A 26,536-nucleotide genomic window follows, 5' to 3' on the forward strand; every position below is an offset into this window, starting at 1 on the left:
TGTGGCAATAACACTGGACACGCGCCGGAGTCGCCATTCTCCTCATTCAATTTGTAATTATTTTAATATTTTCAAATAAGACAATACTAAAATTATGACATCCTTTTGCCGTCCCACCTCACACAGTGTGAAATCCGCGTGGGAGCCTGACAGCATGTAACATAACAGATGACATGTGGTGGTCTATCCTCTCTTCCTCCATTCTTCCTCGGTTTGTGCCGACACGCCCTTTTAATTGAGGATCATTTATCCTGGGAGAAACTGTTAAAACATACCCCGAGGGAGATCCATATTGTGCAAATACAAATTTGCCATGTCTGTTTCATAAGTAGCCTACACTTTCCTCCGGTGCTCCAAGTACCTTTAACCGTTACTAATAATAAAATGCTTCTTTCAGCCCAGAAGTAATATGCATTGGCCTTTGCTTTCCTGATAGCTAGACACTATAAACTCCTAAAATGGCAACGGGCAGCCACGTCACGCATATCCAATGGACCGGGGATCTGATGTAATGTCTACATGTGCGTATTTTGGATAAGATAAGTATTTCGGACTTCTCTTAAATATAACATGACAACCTATGCTTGATTACGGTGCCAACCTCAGATGGTAGGCTACTCTCTTCCAAGAAATGTATGGACATTTTCTTGAACGATGTATGGTAAAGATATCATGAGTGTGTTCTCTCTCTATGTTCGTTCCTTTCCTTGCCTTACATACCTCCACATACTGTCACATTGTGCATTATATATATGTACACACACACACACACACACACACACACACACACACACACACTGTACTACATCTCAATTAAAAATGTAATTTAATGTAAAAAGAAGACAAAGTAATCTCAATCTGTAATCTCTTCCACTTTTAATAGCTCTTTTAGACACACAGAAAAATACATTTCAAACGTGTATTTTTCCTGTTGAATTTAACTGCACGTCGAAGATACAATGAACGAGAAGGTGCCAACCTCGCACATTCTCAGAATGTAAACTTGAAGTATATAATATGTACATTGTACATTCAATATGTGTATTGAATTCCTGGTTTTAAATTTAAAGTGTTACCCACACGTTTTCTCCCATGACGCATCACCGCATATTCACCTGACAATTCAAAAAGGAATAAGTGAATATGGGCATTTCAGGAACCATCAGATGAGATCATGATCATAGAAAGTGATCACAAATTATTATTCTAATTGCAATAAAGTCGTTGTACAGTATATTCGGTGAAGAACATTCATCTGCCATCTGAGGCATTCATTATTTTGGCGGAATTTGAAACCTACCTAAACCCATAATCAGCGTCTTGACGTTTGTGTAATAACTGAATGATACGAGACTTCATCACTAATTTCCAGCGTTTGATTGAAAGCACCGATGTTTAAGCAACACTCGATGTCTGGGGTAGTTTTCAAAAGCGGCGCGCTTAACTGGTCAAGAGGGCTTTAAAGGCCCATTGGCGGAGCCGCGAGGTGACGCGCGACGGAGCCAGACTGACTGTTTCACCCCGCGCTCCGTCTGTGCAGTGCTGTCCGCGAGCCGCTTTCAACGCCAATACAGCGCGCGCGCACACGCTTATTACACATATTAAACACATAGGCGCGCGCAAACATACACACACAGAGCCCGGCCACGGCTTTCCGTAGAAGCGCTGTTGTGCAGCGAGTGAGGCATACGCGCACATACATGTAAGCCAGCTCCGTTCATACGAGTAAGAGATAAAGAAGCACGATATTCTCCTGGACGGGAGCGAAACAGCTCATCAAATCATGCTGGATTGACTGCAACGCGGCTATTAAAATCAATGGATTGGCTTTGAGATCGCTAGAAATTTATCTGCCGGAGAGGGGGAGACAGTGCGCGCCAGTGTGTTTGTGGAGTGAGAGAGCGAGAGGGAGAGGGAGGAGGGAGGGAGGTGGAAATAAAGATTCTTTTCAGCGATGGAACTTACAATGGAAAACATTGGCAACCTACACGGCGTCTCTCACTCTCAAACGGGCGACTTAATGAGTTCCCCTCACGGACGTCCATCCTCGGCGTCGCATCGGAACTTGGTGTCGCACGGACGGCCGGCTATGGTTTCCAGCATGGCTTCGATCCTGGAAGGGGCCGGTGAGTACAGGACGGACCACGCGCTATCCGGTCACCTGCACCCGGCGATGACAATGTCGTGCGAATCCGGGATGAGCCTGAGCAGCACTTACACCACGCTGACCCCTCTGCAGCACCTGCCCCCGATCTCCACCGTCTCCGAGAAGTTCCACCACCATCCGCATCCGCATCCGCACCACCACCCGGCGCACCAGCGGCTCACCACCGGCAACGTCAGCGGCAGCTTTACCCTCATGAGGGACGACAGGAGTCTGGCTCCAATGAGCAACCTGTACAGCCACTACCCCAAAGACATGTCCAGCATGGGACAGCCGCTGTCCCCGCTTTCCAACGGCCTTGGATCTTTGCACAACACCCAGCAGACTCTTTCCGCCTACGGCCCCGGCGCCCACCTTTCCAACGACAAGATGCTCTCCTCTGGGGGCTTCGAGTCTCACGCTGCGATGCTGTCCCGGAGCGAGGAGCACCTCGCAAGAAGTTTAGTGGGGCACGGGCCTGGCATGATGTCAAACCTCAACGGCATGCACCCGCACAGCCACCTGCACTCTCAGGCTAACGGGTCCATGTTAACAGAGCGCGAGAGGCAGACGGTCGGGGGCGGTCAGGGCAGTGGGTCGGGGCAGGTGGAGGACATTAACACGAAGGAGGTAGCGCAGCGGATCACTGCCGAGCTCAAGCGCTACAGCATCCCCCAGGCCATCTTCGCGCAGCGGATCTTGTGTCGGTCCCAGGGCACCCTGTCCGACCTGCTACGGAACCCCAAACCATGGAGTAAACTCAAGTCCGGGCGCGAGACCTTTCGGAGGATGTGGAAGTGGCTGCAAGAGCCTGAATTCCAGCGAATGTCCGCACTTAGGCTGGCGGGTGAGTAAAAAGCGCATACATTCATCTTACACTGAGAACGAAATGAGAAATCGGAAAAACACACGGACAGGAAGCACACAGATCAGGCATAAACACTGTACTAGATTGCTGGGCATCTCGGGGTGGAAGGGTAAGACACATCACATCTCTTGCTCCTCCAACAAATTCTCAAACAAAGGCATGCCATGATGTATCACCATCTCACAAGGACGTGTGCATGCATTGTCATCCGTGGGAAAGATTGGTCCACATTTATCCGGCGTGCCGATACGGATTTGCTGAGCTGAGGTTTGTGAGAGTGGGCAAGAACTGATTTAAAATGCAAAACAAAAAGGAAACACGAGGTGTTTTGCTATAGTTTTTATTAAGTGTAATGCAATGAACAAAAAAAAACATGAGTGTGTAAAGCAAGTACAGTAAAATAATAACAGCAACGATAACAGTAACAATAGCAAAAAGAATAAAGAATAGTTAGGCTTAATTCGGAGAAAAAACATGGTGCGTAATAAGGCATCTGGCCAACGATTTTCTGTCAAAAGCTCATGTACTTATAGACCGAAGTCTCGAGACAGAAGGGGAATCTCTGCGTGTGTGCTTTGCAAGCCTCATTCTAAAGGTCATATCTGTGTTTCAGACATGTCCCCTTTCTCTCGTGGGCCCCGACATCTCCTGTGTTCTCAGCGAGGCGCAAACAAGTCGAGTCTGAGTGGCGAGAGCGCGTCAGGGGGGCGTGACACCCCCCATGATCGATATTAGAGTTCCCAGCGTCCGTTTTAAAAGTAGCGCAGAGATCAATACCAGATTCGGATCTGAAAGAGCGAACCATACCGACGCTTTTGTCTTTAATTTAACCTCCTTTGTCTTTTTACCTCCAATAAATTAGTGACTATGACATATTTCTGTTTGCTTTAAAATGAGAATCAGTATTTTAAAGAGCATGCCCAAATGTGGTTCACTTCAGTGCTTAAATTGAGCTACACTGAGATAAATAACAGAGGAATAAAAAATCCAAGTCATATTTTCATCCTTTTTATTTCAATCTTTCTGTAATAATTCATCTTGGATACATAGAGATCGTTGATGTCGTTTCTCTGCAGGAGCCGAAAGTATCACAATAATTTATATTTGTTTGCAGATTGTAAAATTGATGGCATATAGCACAATTTAAACAAAAGAAATTAAATTTTCTATTTATGAGAAATGTCCATTGTCATCAGGGTATGACTGGGTCTGCTTCGTGACATTTCAAAATTAATTTCAATACATCGACGATGTCAAAATCATAATAGTAAAAAAATAAAACAAAGTAAAAAATAAGAACAGAATACCAACAAAATTCCATATAACAAATTAATTTATTGAAAATCCATTACACATAATCGATTTCTTATAACAGTCTATACAAATTCATGGCCGAGGAATATATTCATCTCTATAAAATTAGTTGATAAATGAAAATACTAAATGACAAATAATGACAATATATCACGATACTATATCATGGTACTATATAATGGCATAGGTATATAATGTTAATATACTATATCATGAAATTGTATTTGTCCATATTTGAAACATTAAGATGAGGGGAAAAAAGAAAAAAATACATTCATACTGGAAGTGAAATGTATCATAAGAGTGCATAAAACACACTGTATAGTTGGCAGAAAAAGTTATTTCATGTATAAACATCTATATTTAAAAACGCATATATACACAACTGCGCAGTTCATATAAAATGTTAATATTGTATGTTTACACACGTTTGCTGACCTAGCCTGGTGTGTTTACATATGCCACAAACCAAACACTTCTGTTTTGACGTGTAATTCAATTTTAATAATACATGTAAAGTATTTGGAGACCTAAATATGAGCTGTGGCGTGTTGATTAATCGATAGCGTTGGTAATCCGAGTTTCTTTCCGCGTGCGTATTTATTGGTAATCCATCAATAATAGGTCTCCGTGGGGAATGTTGAAGTTGCTCGTGCCATTCACGGTACATTGGGAAAGTTGTCAGCCCGAATTTCCGTACACTATACACGATTTTGATGAATAAAATAACGTTTAAATTAACAATAAACCTGATCGCGCATAGATTACAGCAAAATAACTTGTGGTCCAGGGCAACTCTTTCAATTGTGTCGACGGGCACTGCAGTAACTACAAGGGATATGAGCACAATCGAAAATCTACGAAACAGGCTGAGACAGGACGTCGACTTGTGATACGAATTTGTGAAAGTGCAACAATTAAAAAGAACAGGGACTTCAAATTGATGTGTGATTTATACACATCACACACTGCGCTATCGTTTTGGTGAGGTCTAAATTGTACTGGAATACGGGGAAAATGCATGCAGCCTTGGTTAAAGAGGGCCACGCATCTGCTCCTGGTGTCTCTCCTTTCAGCCAATGCACATAGCTCTTCTCTCGCGTGCCGTATTTCAGCGAGAGCCTTAATTAACCAAGAATAGTGGCATATTTTAGTTCCAGTCAATTCACTATTGAAAAGTACCCAGCGCAATGTAAATGGTTCCTTTGCACATTTACTGGGTTTCTGGTAAATAAAGTCTTTCACACAATTGATTCCTTAGGTGCCGTTACCTCCAATGGTTATTGGGTACCGCTTTTGTTGTATTTTAACACGCCGGTGTAAAACAGCACCGCGCTGTTTTCAGGTTCTGTGCAGGCTGGGTGAGTTCGACACGCGTTTAACCACACAGTCGCACGAGTTGAATTTCATATCGCCATTCGAAACAATGAAATTATTTTTACACACATAATGGTGACTTCAGTTACTCGAAATTAAGGACTAAGGCCCAAAGCGATTGAACTGAATGTACCCCCATACGGACCTCAGTGCACCCCCCAGTTGTCTCCTTAAATCCCGATGTCTACATAGCGTTTATGACTTTTTGTGCACCCCCGTGAATTGCAATTACACCCCACTGCATATTATTTTCTCCTGGCTCCGAGTCTGTATAATATGTCTATTGGTATATACGTATATTTTTAATGACCTCTTCCGGCTCTTCTCACTGTCAAGCCCAAACACTCGTTAACTCACTCCGCCGGAGTGCTGGCTTGTCTTGCCAGTGCTGTGCGCAGTGCCAGGGCACAACGGCAAATTGGTCGATGACTGGTATTCTGATAGTTTAATCCCGAGTTCACATACTGCTTCTAAAACTGCTGTTATCCGTCGCAGACAGGCCTGCGTTAGGGTACGACGGCTGGGAGAGGGAGCTGGGGGGCGCGTTCCAGGGGAGGGGTAGGCGATATTCGCACGGCTTCAATCAATACATTCAAATTACTATTCCGTATTCATCACAGTCACACAAATCAATTTCTTTGCCTTCCTCTGATAATTTATAAATTACAGAGCTGGGGTATCACACCAGCACATCGGGGCATGACTACACTTAAAGAGCAAACACGCTCAGATGAAACGTTTATTCGAAAGAAAAAAACTCCGGACGAAATGAAAAAAAAAAAACATCTATTATACAATGAGAGACATTGCCTCCATCCAGTGTATGTGTGTGTGTGTCAGTTGGGAGTGGATTAATCACCTGTGCAGAATGAATTCATTAGTTGTGCAGTTGAGGCAACAGGCCGGTGTGGGAAGCGCATGGAGGGCACCGCTGGGACAGCACTGCGAATGGGAATTTAAGAGTTCTTTTAAATGTTCATTCAAATGTTCCTTTAAAATTAGCGAAGTTAATAATTTGGGGAAGCAGATACCTTCCATCCACCACCCCACCTCACCACCAAGAAACGCAAAGCACTGAAATGTATCGGCGAAATGCACTGAAACGATGTGCTGAAATCGCTATCGAATTTAAGAAAAGACTACTTCACCTTCTGGGAAAAAAACAAGAGGATTGCATTATGTCATTCTATATAACAGCACGTAACTGTGCCTTTAAATTCAACTAAGATGAGTTTAGTATAATAATTGAGCCAACCAAAATAATAAAGTAATTTTGTATCAAAAAATTATTGAATCAGGACTGGACCACTTAAAACCGAAGACCAGTACCGACAAAACATGACCAAAAAACAACCACAACAAATACCCTAACCGTATTTCTAACAACAAATACATAATTTTGCACAAACGTAAACATAGATGGTGAAACACGTTATTTTTAGCAGCACTCTTTGTTATATTATTTATGTGGAAAAAGTATTTTCATCAAGAGTGCAAGTACTGTACAACAGTAGAAGTCAATTACGTGTTAATCACAAAACGTCACCTCTGATAAACAATCCATTTTCATTTTGACGAGTTTAGGTTGGAAATCTAGAAGTCAATCTCCATTGCCCTTTTTCAGGCGATAACCTTAGAACGCGCCTTTCTGCAGAGCTATCTCGAGATTGAGGGCGTCATTCAGCCCACAGCACCGCAAAGTTTATCGCTCTAAAAGCACCCGATACAACCCACCGCAAACCAAGGCAGCGTTGCTTACTTAATTATTTTTTGACCAAGAGGTAAATAACGAAAAAAAAGTTTGTCACACATTTTAATTGTGTGCGGTGCTATGAATGGCTAAAGGCACCGAAAACAGGCAACGGGACATAGAAGCACAAGCAGCCAAGCAGAGTGCAGCATTTAAAGATTGCATTAATGCTGAAAAAATCATTCCTCTTTGCATTTGTGTTGAATTCCACACTCCATCTCAATGTATTTGGTCGGGTCAATAAAGCAGAGATCGATAAGGATAGCCATTTCATCTATCAATTATTCCGGCTCAGTGCTTTCTCCCCCCGGACTCTCCCTCGCTCTCTGCATGAGGGGCTGAGGTTGGTGGTGATGGTTGGGGGCGGGGGGCGGCGTGGGGTGGGGTGATTGCGCCGGAGCAAGGAAGGAGAAACGGGAGGCAAAGGATGTGACAGAAAAAAAACGAGTGTGAACAAAAAAATCGTGTAGAGTGATGACACTGTGGAGTCTCTGCGTCCCAGCGTTCCCTTACTTACAGTCAGATTACATCAGAAGGAGACGGGCAGACTAATACATTGTCCTTTGGGGGCAGGGTTATACAATCAAGCTGTGCTGTATGTGAGTAAATACATTCTTTCAAGCTCTCACTCAGGAGAACAGACCCGGCCATAGAAAAACTACACAGTTAATGGAGACATCATATGAGAGATAAAGGTAAACTCACAGAGCACCCTCAAGCACGCACACACACACACACACACACACACACACACACACACACACACACACACGCACACATACAGACACAGACACATACACACAACACACATACACAATCAGGCCCTGTGTGGCAATAAAGCGCAATTTCAGAATAGCTGTTTTGGCAGCATATGATAACATGAGCTGCCAAACCATTTACAACACAGCAAATGCAGCACAAGTGGGTAATAGGTAATAAACACGAGATGAAATGGAATGAGTCATTTTCAAGCTTGAATTATAGCATAACATCGCAGGACATGTGTAGTGACCAGAAATTAAATAATGATAGCCCAAGAAGTATTCAAAGTGCAGACACGGGACTCAGAGGCACAGCTAAGAAAGGAAATGTGATATTATTTGCGGCTGAAAGATGTTGAGTGTTGAAACGACATAACACCAAAAGTGCTTCCCTGTGTAGATGATGCTATTCTGCTTTTCCTCACATAACACAGTTTGCAGTCAAATGGCATTAGTGTCAGTCTATGGCTCTGGCATTGGCAGTAAATTCAGAACCAGAGTAGGGTTAAGAATAATTGACTCTGTCCTAAAACCAACTGAGTAATAAGCGTTACAATTTTGGATGCATCTAAAAAATGAACAAAATTACCTTTGGTACATGCCATATTGTCTCAAGAGCTATTTTGTTCTAAGAATCCCTTCAATCCACTGGGTCTGAAATTTGATAACCAGGTAATCTCTAATTATATGTGGTCAAAATGCTTTTAGGCCAACAGCGAGAACAAAAGTATAAATAAAAAAAGAAAGCTGTAGCACAAATGTGGTTGTTATTTTATTCAGAAAATACATTGCTACATGTACAAAACAGGGCCAGCTCCTTCACCACAAACACGCTTTATCAACACAGTTTAGCTATTGAAAGAGGATGGCACAGGCAAACCATGCATCCACATGATCACTGATGTAGGAGAGTAAAACGTGCTAGGAAATATACACAGACTCAGCATGGATTATTTTTAAACCTATCTTTTAACGTGACCTGTTCTGTAAACATATCTACTTCCGCAAAATGCGGTCTTTGGTTTCTTTTGTTTATAAATAACACGTTGATCGGCTACAGTTTCATGTTGGAACTATTTTGTTGCCAGTGCACGTTGAAAAGGCACATTGGATGGATAGATGAAAACACAAAACTGAGGGAAAGTGCTTGATTATCGATACTGTACCACACACTTCTAAATCAGCTTTATAAGGGCGATTTACTTGGTGTGTGTAAACTAAACACGTTCACTGGGGTGCTTTAATGATACAAAAATTGTAAAGTTATTCCTAATAATTTTTCCAGAGTAAAAATTCCGTCTAGTAACAGTGAGTAAGAGCACAATCTTTCATCTGTGTTTGATGTCTGTCGGAGAGTGAAAGGGCATATGCTATAAAGTGAACAAGGTATGTGTGTTGTTAGGGAGAGTGTGTGCTTTTGTTTTTGAGTGTTTGTGTGTGTACATGCTCACATATGCATGTGTGTGTGTTTTGTGTATGAGTGTGTATGAGTGTACACACTCACATATGTGTGTGTGTGTGTTAGAGAGAGTGTGTCTCACATATGCACGTGTGCATGCATGTGGATATTAGAGGGAAGGATAAGACACAGAGGAATTAGGCTAAGGCTGCAGCTGATGCATTACCACCTCACAGCCTGCAGACCAATTCAGACTTACACAGGGCTGTTATCACACACTTTTAAATGACAGATCATTTAAAAAATATAATGACCTCAATAATAACAACAACAGTAGTGTTTACATAACATTATTAATTTTGGAGTTGTCGAAAAAAAAATGTTATGAAATAAATCCAGAGGCATTTGCTTTGAATTTGTACGCAAGGATGTAAGTTATTTGTAAGTACGTTGTACATAAGTCATGGACAACATGCAGTGCTTTTAGATTGAATAGAGTCTTTACTTAGAAGCGTATTGCTCTTAGCCATATTTTGATATAGGCAGTTCTGGATTCAGATTTCGAATGACTGAAGCGGGATGCTTGGGCACACAAAGGTGTTCTGCTTACCAATCTGAACAAAGTGCCGCATAATATCAGTGTATTATATACGCTGTGTCCCGGCATTCTCTTAGAAACATCATTTGGACTGCCATAGCGCAGATATTATATTTATTATGACCAGATATTCATATATTCCATAAGCTTCACATTGAAAGTTCTGTCTCTGCCATATTATTACTACAAGTGTTATGATTTGCTGGATCGTTCTTGAGGGAACATTCTGGAAAGGTTAGGGTCTGAAACAGGAATGCAAACAGCACCAGAACCTGTCTTTACCAAACAGAATATCCAAGACAAAGGATGGAAGGAATGCAGGAGTTGAATATTTGGTCATAATGAATAGAATAGAACATCTGAGGTTATAGTCTGTTAGTTCTGCCAAGTCATGTGATGGTTATGTCCGCAAAAAATGTAGATACCTAAATAAGTTTAAATAATCACACATGCTGTAGGGACTGACATTCTTTATCAAATCATCTTGCCATAAGCACAATGTCTATGTTGCCCAAAAGGAAACCACACATATAAAGTTTCACGCTTATCAGCTTATGGGTACGTAAGGAGGAGCTGTTCGAGTATATTATCCAGGAATACCCTGCTGGGACTCTCACATTCCATGTAACCTCCTGGCTATCTAACAAGCTCAGGTATTTTAGCCAAGCAATACCCCCATCCCTAACACACACACACATCATATGATAACCTCCTCAATCTTGACTAATGACATTCTCCTAAATGACCCTGCAAAATTAAGTGATATTGTGATCAAGCATTTAAATTGAGTGTGTGTGTGTCTTAGTGGAAATTAAAAACACTTACAGTGCTAACATCTAGATGTAGCTCCACTTACATTTATTTTCCCCAAACTGAAATAATTGGGTTGTGTTATTGTGAGATAGCCTAAGTTACACAGATGCCATCCACCGAGGATAAGCCAGATTTGACTTTTTGAGCAGGAGCAGGTAGAGACACGGTTGGTGAAATGATCGATTCCCCCTTTAATAATTGATAAGCGAAAGGGAAAAGGCGGTGGTGGGGGGGGTACTTGGGGGTGGGGGGGGGGGGTTGTGGCTGCAGCAGTAACTGAGTCCCTCATCCTCTGTAAGCAAAGTAAAGTGTGTGGTAAATACTAAGAGACAACATTAACATTGATGTGACAAACCGCGTGACCAGCAAATTGAAGAGAAATCTAATTTATTCTCCCCGGTGCTTTAACATGGTCCAGCCAGACAGACTAAAAAGAATCCCTTTATTTACAAAAAAAAAAAAAAAAAAACGTTGATTAATTTTCAGTCATATACCCCAGGAGGTGCCATTTTGTGTTAATGTCAGCCTAACCAGTTCGATGCAACCCAAAGCTGTGATGTCATTTGATTTTTTTCTTTTTTTTTTTTTTTTAAGGTTGCCATGACCGAGTGAAGTGTGTATGCTGTGTCTGTGCTTGAGCATAAGGGCAAGAATCTCCCTCTCTGCGTGCACGCGCGTGTGTATGTGATTGGATTGTAGAGTGGGGCTACACTACACATACTGCTGAGGCTGGTCTGACTCGCCCAGAATCTGTATTGATTTCCCTTCCCCCGATCTCTCCCTCCATCACTGTAGCAGCAACAGCATCAGCCGGCTGAACAACCCCCCCACAACACCACCAGTCCTCACATCAACAGTCCTCCTTGCAGCGCATGCTAGGAAACTCACTACACACACATACACGCACGCACGCACGCACACGCACACACAGGCACATACACACACACACACACATACACGCACACACACACGCACGCGTGCACACATACACGCACGCACGCACACGCACGCACACATACACGCACGCGCGCACACATACACACGCACACACACACAGGCGCGCACACACACACACACACGCACGCACGCACACACACAAGCACATACACACACACATACGCGCACGCACGCACACAGACACAAAGGCACACATACAGGCACATACACACCCACACACACACAGTCAGCATCCTGCATACTTGTGGTTTACAGTATGTTCCATCCAGGTACCTGCCTTCACAACAGACACACACACGCCATTTGTTTGTTTCTAACCACAATACTGTATGTGTGATAAAAATGCTGATAAAAAAATCTCATTAATGCTGACTTGATGATGTTGATGACATACACTGAGCACAAGAAATATCCAAGCCCTGTACAAAGGAAAACGTTTATGTCTGTGTAATATCTTAAAAGAGAAAGGTATATGTGGGGATCAAGGATTCATGCTCAAATCATCATAACATTTGATCACACCTTCCATTACATGCTCGATGCAGTGAGTGCCAAGTTGCACTGCCCTCTTTTGGTTATTACATGTCCCTACACTACTTTTCCAGGGACACACAATCTCTTTTTCATTCTCATTATATATTACTTTGTTGTCTTCATCTCACTACTCACACTGACATAGAGCTTCATGGGACCAAAAAAAGATGCGGAGAAGTTGTTGCTACCAAATCCTGCAAAAGAAGTAAATAATAAACTGCCACTAGTTTTCCACAACAATAAATGAAAGCACAAAGCACCACACAAAAATGCAATGGATAATTTCAGTTTGATTTATATTTTATTTGCAGTGCTAATGACCACTAACACACACACTTGACTTGATTTTCAGTCCTAGCCTGGTAATATGACATTAGCTCTATCATGTACCATCATTTTCTCCTATCCCTGTAGTTGTGCAGTTCTGCAGTAATCTTGCAGGCTGTCAGTGGTTACCTGATATACCTGGGAGGCTTAGGTTATTTGCACATTTTTGACAATAATCATGGACATCAGCTTTAAACAGTCTCCCTGTTATAATCTGAGGAAAATCAGCATTGGCTAAAATATTGGCATTGGTTTTCTTTGGGGCATGAAAGCAAAGACAAAACTATGGCTGTTTGCTCTGATAAATATGAATCTATGTATTCAGAAATAATTAAAGGTTAATTGGGTTGGGTGCTTGTCTAAGAGCAACAGCAGGTTTCAAACCACTGTCCACTATGGAATTAGAGTGACACGTTACAATCAATTTTAGGAAAATCTTTTAGGCCAATATCCAATGTTCAGGATGATGGTTAATAAACTGGGGCTTCCGATAAAAACAAATTAAAACATTATTTTGTTCTTGTTGGTCAGTCTGACTGCGGATTGGTCAGTGTTAGTCAAAGGCTGTCACCTGGCAACCTCCAATCAAATTAAACACATCCTGCTCTTCCCTTTTCTAAGCCGTTACTTAGCCAAATGGCCTCCCACAAAGGGACACCGGATTTTGATCTACAGTTGCGGGTATAAGTGGATCTTGTAGGCACTGAGGCCTTTAAACAGGTTTTATTTATTTGAAATAGTAGTTACACGATAGGCAGAATTTGTTGTATAAGAAAGGTTGCCAACACCACGCTACTTACGTAGACCTGGTACTGAGCGATAGATTTAAATTATGAGGCGATATGATTACTTAAACCAAATAAACAGCCCGTGATCATAACGACCAGGTATAAACAAGCGATACTTGGTTTCGGGTTTTCAAAAAGCTTCAAACAGCCAACACACTTGCCACTGGTCGCAGCCAAAATGGCAATGGGACTTCGCCGATGTATGGGTGCTGCACAGTTAGAACGATAGAACGAGGTGGATTCAGTTCAACTGAGTCTAAACTTTGATTGTTTTCCATTTATCACACAAATTTTCATGGAAAAAAATGACATCCCCTAAAATGTTTTTCTTTACGCTGTAAAGCATGGTGCATTTATTTCCGTCCTTTGTCCCTGGCATGGGTTCGAATTGTGAAATCTCTGGCTACGGGCTCGAAAAGGCAGACTTTCTGTGCTACCTCTTCCGCGCCGCTTATCTAACACACTGACGGGTAATCGCTTATTAAAGGCCCGATAATGGGTCGTTTAATGGCCGGTGCAAGCATACTGCACTCGTGCGAGTATCTTTTAAAAGAAAAAGGGGAAAGAAAGAAAGAGCTTGCGCGCATTTTTATGTTTAGCTTTTATTTATTTTGAGAAAACATTTGAATTACAGAATTTACTACAAATACAGTCGATTGGCTCGTGAGGATTTTTATCCGATTGACTTACCCATTTGCCCTTTCTGAATAGAGATTCCAGGGAAAGTACTAATAATGACGAAAATGCCGTTACAGGTGATTACCATTATCGTTATATTTGTCGATTTCTTTTAGGTCTCCTGCGATGGCCCGCTTATTAGGGATTAAAAATTGAAATGATGCAGAGCATGATTTTTAGGGGGAAATCCAAACGATTGAGAGGCAAGCGAAATATGGGATGAGAAGTACGCGCTTTAAAATGGGCAGAGGCAATGCCTCTTGCAGAAGCATATTGGCACAACCCGTTCTTATACAAGGTACCGAAAATAACTTATAATGGATCATAACGAGGGTGTCAACAGTTCCTGTTATCATGACCATCATTATTGCTGGGTATGTTTGTGCGCACTTTAAGTAGTAGGCTAGATATCACATTATTTTTTTCTTGTATAATGCTATGGCTAATCTGAAACGTACAAAGAAAGCCAAGATTATACAGTAGAAACAATTGAATTTGACAATCATAATACATGCACATAAACCATGAACTACATAGTAATACTTTAGTTATTAGTTCCGATATGATAATTCAACAGTCCCAATTTGGGTAACGGGTAAAATGTTTTCTGGCTGAGAATAGTTTTATTGTCGCCATATTCCTTGTAGTTGCCTTACAGTATGCATACACGAATATCACATTAAAACGAGCTGGTTCGCACTTAAATTTTATCAGATGCAAAATGTGCAAATAGGCTATTCAGTAAATAGAACTGTAGAGTCTAACCCATAAGCGCGCGCGTACGTACACACACAGGATATAACTTTTTCCAACATACAACCTGAACACACAGACATTACAGCTCCTGCCCTTTCGACTCTAATCGTCCTAAATATATCACAAAAATGTTTATTTTACACGAGTACATTTTTAAGTCAGACGGTGGGCCTATTTCAGGTTCGGGCTGGGCATTAACTGGTACGTGAAATAGCCCACGGGCGTTCGAGTAGTCGAAGGCTTTTTTATAGCCAACGATTCTGGTGACTTAACATTCACAGTTATGCCAACACCGTTGATGCGCATACTTCGTAAAAATTAAACTAAAGATGTGCGTGATAAAAGACCATTAAAACATGGGCCTACCGGAGCGAAGCCTGCCAAGACTGGGACAATACTGGAATTTCCAAGGAGCTTTACTCACTGCTACGGGTGTGGAGTAAATATTTTAAAATATTTCACTTAAGATAGGCTAAACGAGCCAAGGTAATTTCTTTTGTGCCCCCATTTGAATGCATCGACTATTTCAAACTAGAATGATACGGAGGATTCACAGGGCGCAATGTTAAATGAAGTAGGCCCATATGTCAACGGGTTTGGAATATCATTCATACCCTGGATATTCGGTTAATTTGGGAATTTTGCAGAGCCACCGCTGGTACAAGCATGCGTCGAAATGAACTCCACACGTCTCTATGCCTGGCAGCGGTTTACCCCTCCGCCCCCTCCACGTACCGAACAACGTACCGCAACCCTGTATACTGCGCTCGGGATCGATCGGAGCTAAACCGCAGAATCTCGGCTTTGGGCTAAACGACACACAATCAACAAAAATAGCACATTCGAATTCAATAATTAATTACTATCTAGAGAAACATATAGGTCGAAGAATAAAGTTTATGGTATTCAATTAAACGTTCTAAATATAACTCCGAATTAAAGAAAATGACCCAGTCAGGCAAATGTTACAGCATCGTTACGGCTGATGTCGTTTGGGCCATTTGTTTGCATATCAAACACCATGTTAGGCGATTTACATTGCTTGTTGTTTTTTTTAGTATCAAACAAATCAAAGCATTCGCTATAATCAACAGAGAAAGAGAATATCAGGCTGTATATTTCTGAAATACCCCTTTATGTAAAATACGTGCAATTTTATCTTACATTTTATATTAAACATAACATTAAAATCCTAAAGCTATGCGGCTCCACTGAGCCAAAATCAAAAACTTGATCACTATTCTTAACCTTAGACCTAAGATTTCTTCTCGTTGACGTGCTATAGTTTTTCGAGCGCTGTATCTCTCGTGACACTTTTAAGAACAAGTGATTTGAAAATCAACATCGGAGCCTATAGTTATATTTTAATAATGTGAGTGCTCATACTGTAATCAAGTTTTAGTAACAACTTAAATAAAAAAGTTAAATAAAAAACGTAATAAAAAACTTAAATAACCTGCAGGATATGTGGTAAAAACGTACCAATTATACACTCTGTCGTGATTGTTGTCATGGTGAATAACAACGATCAACTGTGTAAAGCGATGGAATTACAGTAGTACTTAGTCCTTTAAGAACAAAATCATTTCATTTGTCTTAATAATATGCCCATTCACACTGCGTCATTGCATTCATCCCCAGTACCCTAATAAAGAGAACAGGCCAAATCTTGTGTGCGCGCATAAAACGAAGCCATTTTCCTGTGTGAGAGTTGGGGGTATGTGTCAGACTTCCTAAAGAGAGTGGACTCCAATTAGTGTTGATCATTTCTATCTTGAATAACTTAAACTTTTTATTTCTTGTTTTCTTAGTTTTTGTTCATGGAGTTATTTAGGCGCATTTAAAGTCGACAGGAGCACATCAGGGCACATTTTAACAAACAGTATTTTGTTTTGTTGTACTTGATGTGTGCTCATCAACCGGCGAAACGGTTTGTGACGGTGGTTGATGTGACGTGTTTCTCGCCCGCAGTAGATCCGGCCCGTGCGCGAGAGAGTACGTTGCACCACTCCCAAAATCAGATCACCCCAGCTCAGCGCATCGATTCCAGGCAGACCGGTTGGCTGCACGGTGCGGTTAGTTATCGATACCGCCCCCCTCCATTCCCCCCACTGCAGCTCCGGCAAAACACACACTTCAAGCTAGGGCGCTAAGGCAATTCTCACAAAGCTGGACTTATTTATTCATACAAATACAGCAAAATATGCGTCTTCGCATGTGAATGCGTCTTAAATCGTTTAATATCATTCTAGATTTTTTTACTGCGATGGCATGGCAATATATTTACATTCGCCATGCACACATGCTAAAAAGCTGAAAAACGTTTTCGTTTGTTCAGTGCATTGTCATTAAATTGAACGGCAATTAAAAATAACAACAAAGGGTATTTAAATAAATTCGATTGCATGTTATATATGGTTTACTGAGCGATTATCATACTCATTTACCTCTCTGAAATGCTGCCTGTTCATGCAGACTATTTATTTCCATCTCTTTCTTCTCAATGGAGAAATAGAACGCAATTACACCTGTTTTAAAGCGCTATGTATTTGTATGAAAGCAAATACCTCTACAAACCTATGTAAGACTGTTTTGGGCCCAGATTCAATTCAAAAATAGTGTTCTTCTGTTGAATATGACTTTAAATGTATGCTTCCTGTTTCACACAACAGTTTTTCTTAGCATATGAAAACATATGCATTTCTCCTGCCTTATGGCTAAAGCTAGTTGGTGCTAGCCTTGGTTAGTACTTCTAAGTGACACCTCTTGAAAAAACCTTGTTGTGGCAGGAAGTGGTGTCACTATACCAGTAGGGGGCAATGCTCCTTCCACAGAAAGTAGAAAACCAAGCCTCAGTGGAGTGATGGGGACACCATGCAGCAGGATATGATGTCTTGTAAAGGAACTGTTGAACAGAGGTCTTGACTTACTGTGGTCACAAGTGGACTTTTTGCAAAAAGTCATGGGGTTCCCTTGGTGTCATGGCAAAATTCTCAATCTGGCCATTTGACCATGATGACAATTTTTATTGCACAATTAAATCCCTCCCTCTCAATTTTGACAGATGTCTGAAGAGCAGACCTGTTTACAGAATGATGTGGTGCAAAGTCATAGCAATGCATCAACCAGGAGGGTGGAACACATCAGTGGTACCTGAGGTGATTCACCCCTCCCATACTGCAGATCCATGGAAAAAGTTGCCTTACAAATGTAACCTGCTTTTATTTGTAGCAGAAGTAGTAGTCAAAGTATAAGCATTGATTCCATAATACTGTAAAAGAAATGTTTTAATTCATCAGTCAAAGTTAAAGACAAAAGTCTTTTACATTGGATTGAATGTGGGCTTTAGATATGTCCAACGGTGAGGGATTCTTCTACTGACAAAAATGAGTATCACTGTGCCAGCTTTGGTATTCCATTTGGTATTTATACATTTGCTATCAACAGTAAGGAATGTATTATGTACTGGATATACTCAATGGCTGATTACAGCATTGCAGATTTTGGAATTATCCTATGAGGATGCTATTGTATGAGGTGACCCTTTGGCCTAAGCTCATGCATTCAGACTCAATGCAGTCATGTGAATGAAACAGATTTATGCTCAATTTTTGTCAGTCACACCAAACCAAACTAAGCACTTTAATAATCTAGGCTCACCAGTTCACACCGCAAACATTCTAAATTCCTCTATAGTTTATACAAATCCAGATGGAGTTGTACTTATTACAACTATATTACAACTATAACTGTAATCACTGCAATTCAGGGAATCAGTTAAGAGACTAATGCATGTGTTAGACCACTATGCAGATGACTGCTTTTATGGAACATTTCCTCACGCTTGCAAACCGATACCTGACCCATACATTGACCCATCTTGGTCCCTATGACACAACAATAATTGTCAAATAAACCTCACAGTCTGTCAGCAGGACACCGCTTTGCTTATCACCGGCTGCATTTTTAAAGTTTAAATATGTTTGACTCTGACATGGCCATTGGCCACAATTGTTACGGTTAGATTACAGAAGCTGTAACTTAAAGTTATAAAGGAGTTAGGAGCGAGGGGGTTAACTATAAATCCAACAGAAACACATAGAAATATTACATTAGACTATCTTTGCACTCTCCCTTCTCCCTCTGAACAGAAAAGAGAAGAGTTAATACTATTTCTTCTTCTTCTTATATACTGATGTGTTCGATGATTCAATGATAGCACTGAGCTTTCTCAAATGACAGCACCCAACTATTTAAATTGTGCATCAACCAAAAGTTACTGCTGCTATTTCAGTGAGGCAACGGTGGAGTATGAGTTGTGCTTAAACCTGGGAGTGGCCAGGACTGCTGACACTCAGCCTTGTGTCACAAGGGCAACTGAAGTCTCACAACTTTGTCCACTGTTTCCGAAAACATTTCATAGCAAACACGAGAGCTGCGGCCATGCAACAGCTTACAAATCAAAAGCTGAAAGCAAGCCATCATTTCAGTAAAACTCCAGGGAAGAAGCGCATAGGTACAGTATTAAATCATATTTCTATTAGATTCGACCTACCCCAAAACAACCCGGGATAAAGCGCCTTACAAAGCTGCCTTGACCACGGCTTCTCCCGTTACACGTTTTCCTGCCTCCTCGTGGATTACAGCTCACATGGTTCTGCCCAGTGTCCTAGGTTCCTATCTTCCTCCCTCATCTCCACACCACACCAGCCGCAACTAAGTGGCTGCAAGGAAGGAAATCCAACCACCTGTTGCTCTGCTCTGACGTTTTCTCTCAGATTGGCTGTGTGATAGCAGCAACTATGTGCAGTAACACCAGTGTGGTCAGATGCCTCTGTGTTGGCTGCTAAAGGAGGCAGGGGTGGGGAGGTGGAGGGGGCACTCAAAGTAAAGCAAGGGTGGGGGATAATGGGGGAGGGGGGGGGGGGGGGGGGGGGGGGTAAATGTGAAGGGGAGGCTCAAGTTAGGGGAATTTAAAACTCTAGTGCAAGGTGGCGGATCGAGTATGTAACACAAAGTCAAGAGGCCCTCAGTCACAACAATGAACATACAGGCTGTCTTGATTTTAATTAGGTAATGTTAACGCAAAGCTTTCTGACAAAAAGGCCCTCTTAGTCTCAGATTGCCATTCCACTTGACCATCAATGAGTGTTGAGATCTTATAGTCAAAGTGGACTAGGAGGCCACCTCAAGGAGCAGAAGGTCAAGTCCTCTTAAGCTATATGGTGTTGAGGTCACACTGAACTGTAGCTCCCCCTTCCCCCCATTTTGATTTTCCCATGATTTTCTGGCCCTTTTAACCCTGAAGCTGTCATGGTTTTAATGCCCCCTTGACCTTGTAAGGTAACAGGGGGACATGGCTTGAAGGTAGAAGATAGCTAACCTCTGATGCCCCCAAGGTTGGGCAAGTATGATATGAAAAACAGATTGCTGAAGTCAGTGTAATAGCGGGCCAAGTGTAAAAACATCTTACGCTCCTTTTAATTAGGTCACATCAATGTCTTAAAAAGGAGCCATTGTTACTGCAAGGCCTCCAGTGTGGCTAGCCTTTAAATGGTTTGTGTTCGTGGCCTTGAGCTGAGGGCAAGGCAGAGAAAATCACCTCACAGACGACATACAGCTGGAGTTGTAAAACACCTGGAAGCAGCGACCTTTCAGGAAAACAGACTTTAATATTGTTAGCGCAAATATTCCCTCCCGTTACATGAGGTGAGGTTGAGCTGGGAGGAGCGGGAACCGGGACTTGGGGAGAACCTGGCAGGGCCTTGGAGGGGCCAACTGAATAAATGTTCTGCGAAGCAGTTTTAAAGCGCGGGCTGATCGATGCCAGCACCATCAATCTGTGAGCAAATTAAAACAGCTGCAAACAACAACAACAACACAAAGCGTACAAAGGAACCAACCAAAAGAAAAAGAAAAGGCATCTGTCCAATGCACGGGCCCCGGGGTGCGGAAAAACGAGGCGTGCACGCTTCTCTCAGGTGTGACCAGAGCATCGACCTGTCACCTGCGTAGAACTGAGAAACATGTCACTCCCTTACAGTGATTACATCATAGATGCTATATCGACTGGCAAAGCCGGTTTTGACATGCCAAGAAACAGTAATAAAACAAGAATGATAAAAAAAATTAAGCTCAACACAGGGTGTCCATTTATGCATGATGTATATGTGATGGACTGTGACAGGAAGCGGGAAGTGGCCAAACAGTCCCAAAGAGGCTTTTTGTTGCAGAAAGGCAGGGAAGTGAAGTTAACATTTCAACTGGTCAAATTGCAGAAACCTGCAGGCTCTAAGCTCTCAGGTGAATAGATATGGCACATCTGGGGGAATTAAACACCTGAACCAAACCTGAGCCCCGGTTTGATTTTATTAGGTTTATGGCACTAGGCTTATTCAAGGGCTCACAATATCTAATGTCAGCTATGTGGTCAGCAAGTACAGCAGTCTAAACACATGTCACGCAGCTCAGTGATTCTAGCTGCAAAAAGGTGAAAATATTAGCCACGTCTTATAAATGGAGAATTGTATTTTGGTTTTGTTTCTTTATAGTCAGTTTAATGCCATCAGGTAGCATGCCAGGCAGAACTACCCTACGTTGGGCATTTCAGAACTGCATTTCATGACATATTTAGAGGTTTTGCTTGACTTTAAACTCAGAAATTATAAATCTATCGCTGACTTCTGATGGTTGCAGCGGACAGCTGCCAGCTGCCTAAATTTAAATTTGGCCGAGTTCATTTCTGATATCATTGTTACAACCCTCTGTTGGCAACACCCACACCCCCGGCTGTTGGATCACTGGCTCAACCCCCTCCCCCCAGGACTCCTCTGTGCCCCCAAGTGCAGTCAATTCCTCTTCTTCCTATCGTCCGGCCCAATGGAGGCTGGACGCATTGTGAGGTAATCAGCCCAATTAAATCTGAAACACTGAATTCCACTCTCGGAATATTCCTGAATCAATAGCTCCGTGGTGGCTACAGGGCACCGGCCTCCAGGACCCAGCTCTATGGCCAATGCAGTGTCACACTGCAGCCTCCACACTCACCACAGGCTGTGGCTTAACTCGCAGTTACTTAGGTGATGTCCTCATTGTGGTCGTAAACATTTCAATTAATAATGGACAACGATTGTGGAACCTGATTAGGGACAACAGCATAGGTGGGTTGTTCTACATACTGTAGGTTGTTCTACAGTAGGCTGAATGATATTTGTGGTCCTTTTTATCAAACAAACATGGGTTGATTCATAAGGGCATTAATGTATGTATGTAAAATATGTGCTATGTGCATATATATAGAATATATAGAAATAAGCACACACATTTATATATAAGGAATTCTAGCAGGCTGCTGTGTGTGTATATGTATATTGTGAGGGATGTATTTGTGCTCTCTCTGTGTGGTAGGCCTCTGTGCCGCTTTCTGCTGTGTGTGTGCGCTTTACTGTAGCGCTAAAAGCTGCAATGATCGATTTTCCTCCGTTTTCTGCGGCACACGTGGTTCAGTAATCAGGGCTCCCTTCCCCGCCGATCGATCGCTATTGATCACTGAGCCTGGAGCGCGCACCATCGCTTAGAGGAGAGAGCGCGGGCGACACCAAGAGGCGGGAAAGGGGAATGCACAACAAAACAAAAAGTGCACCTGCTCCTGACCATAATACCGCAGGTAACAAAATAAACAGAAAGGCAGAATATAACATTTTGTGCTGATAAAGAGACTATCGGGAAAATATTTCAAAAGCATGTTCAGAAATATCCGCCACTACCTCCCTATGACAAAAGAGGACTCAAGATTGTAACTGTAATATTAACCATTTTAACATACTTTTGTTTAAACACATGAAGCGAGGTTTCGTGTAAATCCGAGTTCATGTACACTGGCAGTATTGTGCACGCATCCAGACTACCACATTTATGACACAGAGAAATGCATCCCTAATGCCGATCAGTTTCTCCTTGCACCTGTGTGTGTCCGTCCACTTGCAGAGAGGTTGTAGAAGCTACAGTAAAAGGCAGGTAGCATTATTGGCAAAAGGGGGCCTGTAAGATGGAGACCTCGTGGAATAAAAGAATTATGCAGCAGAACGGTCCTATACTAGCTTCAGTGTTTGTAATGATATACAAGGAAAATTGCCAACAAAGCTCGCAGTATATTAATCTGATGGGGCACTCATCCGTTTGCAAACATGCGCTTTCATTGTTGCAGTCAATATATTATTTGCAGACATGAAATGTTGTCCTTATTGCTGGTGCAATATTTTGTCCTTAGAAACATGTATCAGGCACAGCAGATAAAACAGCGCCTGCGTTCCGGCAGGCTACGCGCGCACGCACCTACATGCAACACAGCGCGTGTGTGCATGCATGGGACACGCGCTACGGTCCTACGCTTAGAATGCGTGATGCGTCTTCGCCGCGCGCGAGCGCAAGGCCGGCTGCGGTGCAGCGTTGACGTGGAATATGAAAATGATGGATGTGCGCCAGGGGGGCTTAGACGGCGGCAGTAAACAGATTTGACTGCGAGCGGAAGATCGATGGGCTCCGGCCCGCTGTAATTAGACACAGCGCCACGGCTCCGCTCCGGCCACTTCAGCACATTCACAGCGAGAGGCAGGGGGGAAACCCGGAGAAAAAGAGAGACAGAAAGACAGAGCAAGAGTGTGAGAGAGAGAGAGAGAGAGAGGGGCTGACGGAGTGAGATGAAAACGAGAGAGCTTACAGTGAGTGAATGAGAAGTGGTGAGTAGTGAGTGAAGGAGAAAGGGAATTCAGAGGGAGAGAGCAACTACAGTACGTAATTGACATGGAAGAAGACAGTGATGGATTACTAAGAGAGAGAGAGCTTACAGAGTGGCAGGGGGAGGAGCAGAGTTAACACAAATGGGTGGAGGGGGTTGGGGGGGAGGTGAAGGAGAAGGGAACGACAGGAAAATAAACGAATGCAAAGGCATGGCAGGTGGAGAAAGGGGGTGTGCGCAACATCAAACGAGTGAATTAAAGGAAGAATCGCTTTTTCAACACCTGTCCATTTCCTTCCGCCTGGTCTGTGCGCAACAACGGGTGCATTGATACAGCCTCTTAAATCAACGCAGATTCTGCACTGTACACCTCCATTCAAATATACACAAACTGGCCTGTTTCATGTTCACCCAAGCCCCACACCCTCAGACTGTGCAAGTGTCTCCCGCTGCAGAGAGGGACAGATTTCTTCAGAGGAAGTCAAGCAGTTCTGCCACGGTTTTTTAGTTGAGTCTCACACGCAGCTGAGCCGTTACTCCTTCAGCTGGTCGCGGCTTGAGGCAGGATGCATATCCCAGCAGACCACGTAGTTCCCCCCCCCCCCCCACGAACGCACCACAGGTTAATCTCCCACACTCCCTCCCTCCCTCATATGTACACACAGAGCGCTCTCTCTCCAGCACCATTTCCCAGGCTCTCGTTGCAACCCAAATGACATTAGTATTGAGCCACACAGCATCTTCCACAGCTGCTCAGGCAGCCTGACCTTGCACCGATGCAGGACTCCCTCCTGAGCGGCCGAGTTCTGTCCGCCCCGCTTTCCACCGTCAGCCTGCCCCCCCCCCCCCCCCCCTGCTCGTTTACTCAGGCAATCTGGACAGGGGATACCTGAGGGAGCCAGTGTAGGGTAGTGGTACTTGGGTGGGGCTTGTAACCAAAAGGTTGCCGGCTCGATTCCCCACTGGGGCACTGCTGCTGTACCCCTGGGCAGGGTACTTAACCCACAATTGCCACGGTAAATGTCCAGCTGTATAAATGGATAACATGTAAGAATTGTAACATATGCAAGTCGCTCTGGATAAGAGCATCTGCTACATGACAATAATGTTATGCAATGCAATGGAATGTAATGTACCTGTGCTTTACACAAGGAGAAGACTGTACAGGCACCGCTCATACTGATCTGACATGCAGGAGACGCCTGCCATTCACAGAGGAGATATTCCACAGATCTCTCCGAAGTGGGGAATCCATGAATACTGTATTGTGCCAGTAATAATGACTTACATTGTCCCCGACAGAACACACCCACATTTTCATCTTAAGAACAATGTAATGCAAGAAATAAGTGCTTAACATGTATATTTATGAAACAGTGAAATAAATGTAATATGTAAAATAAGAGTAAATGAGGAAGGGTTTGCATAGTGCTCTGTGGCCTGGGAACAGAGATTGAATCTGGGAAGAGGGAGATCTTCCAAGCGTGAATATTCAAAACCACAAATCCCAAATCCTTCTCCTGTGTCTCGCCCTGGTTCCCACCCTCTAGTGGCAAAACGCCATTGCTGCTAAAGCCGTTCTTTCAGTGATTCTGGGCCAGTGAGTCTGTCTGTGAGTCATTGAGGAACACTGCAGTTTTGTAGTGGCTGCTTCCTTCAATTCACAGCCAGAAACAAATAAATGAATGTAAAACGTTGATTTGAGCTGGCAGAAGTCAGAACTTGTGAAGCTGTTGGAGGCGAGGGGCAGGCTTACAGTGATTCGCTCAGGGGGTCATGGGCAAATGACAAGTTTAAGAGAGATGGGGATAAATGGACTGCTATTGTCATTACACTTCCATGTGTTTTTCTCTTCCTAACACATAACGAATTCATTTTCCCTGTGCTTCCTTTGTGATGTCGCTTCCTTCTCACCCACCCACCTCCCTCTGCATTCCATAAATCATTTATGACATCACTTCCTGTCTCGCCCTCCCTGCAGCCTGCAAGCGCAAGGAACAGGAGCAGCAGAAGGACCGGAACATGGCGCCGAAGAAGCAGCGGCTGGTCTTCACCGACCTGCAGCGCCGCACCCTCATCGCCATCTTCAAGGAGAACAAGCGCCCGTCCAAGGAGATGCAGATCACCATCTCCCAGCAGCTGGGGCTGGAGCTCAGCACCGTCAGCAACTTCTTCATGAACGCCCGGCGCCGCTGCGTGGACCGCTGGCACAACGAGCACGGAGCCAGCCCCGGGCAGCCCGGCACCTCCGCCACCACCTTCTCCAAAGCCTGAGGGGAGCTGCGCCGATGCAAAACGCCACCGTCCACTGACCCAGCCCATCCACGAACCCCCCCCATTGCATCCACCTCGCCACCTCGGCAGCCTTGACTGTGATCCCCACACCTCTAAGGAACAAAAATCACACACACTGCATATAATTGGAATTAGGCTAAATTCATGTGAGGGAATAGTAATTTGTCTGAAGTCAAGGTCAGGCCCTCCATTTTTTTCTTTTAAGTGACACCTAAAAGATCTTGCAGAAAAAAAAATTCACATTAAGCGTACAGTTCTGCTCAACCTCCCAGCCAGTGCTGCTGTTGTAGAGTCAGACACACAATGAAATCTCGTTTTTTAAAAAAGGGAAAAATTGACATAGAACGGCAATAATCACACAGCACAGAGTTTTGTCACTACGGTCAGTCTTATGCACAAGGTAGACAAAAAGAAGCAGCAGACGACCAAGAATCAAGCTCA

The 26,536-nt window shown here is 43.2% G+C and overlaps 1 protein-coding gene across 1 annotated transcript; it reads left to right on the top strand.

The window, feature by feature from the left end:
• The first annotated feature begins 1,954 nt into the window (after positions 1 to 1,954).
• On the top strand, positions 1,955 to 26,074 carry onecut3b (one cut homeobox 3b). The gene is made up of 2 exons (XM_036554711.1): positions 1,955 to 2,990; positions 25,782 to 26,074. The coding sequence occupies exons 1-2, from the start codon at positions 1,955 to 1,957 to the stop codon at positions 26,072 to 26,074; spliced, it is 1,329 nt and encodes a 442-aa protein (XP_036410604.1).
• The last annotated feature ends 462 nt before the right edge of the window (positions 26,075 to 26,536 follow it).

The sequence above is a fragment of the Megalops cyprinoides genome, chromosome 20, assembly GCF_013368585.1.
Source record: "Megalops cyprinoides isolate fMegCyp1 chromosome 20, fMegCyp1.pri, whole genome shotgun sequence".
NCBI classification, from domain to species: domain Eukaryota; kingdom Metazoa; phylum Chordata; class Actinopteri; order Elopiformes; family Megalopidae; genus Megalops; species Megalops cyprinoides.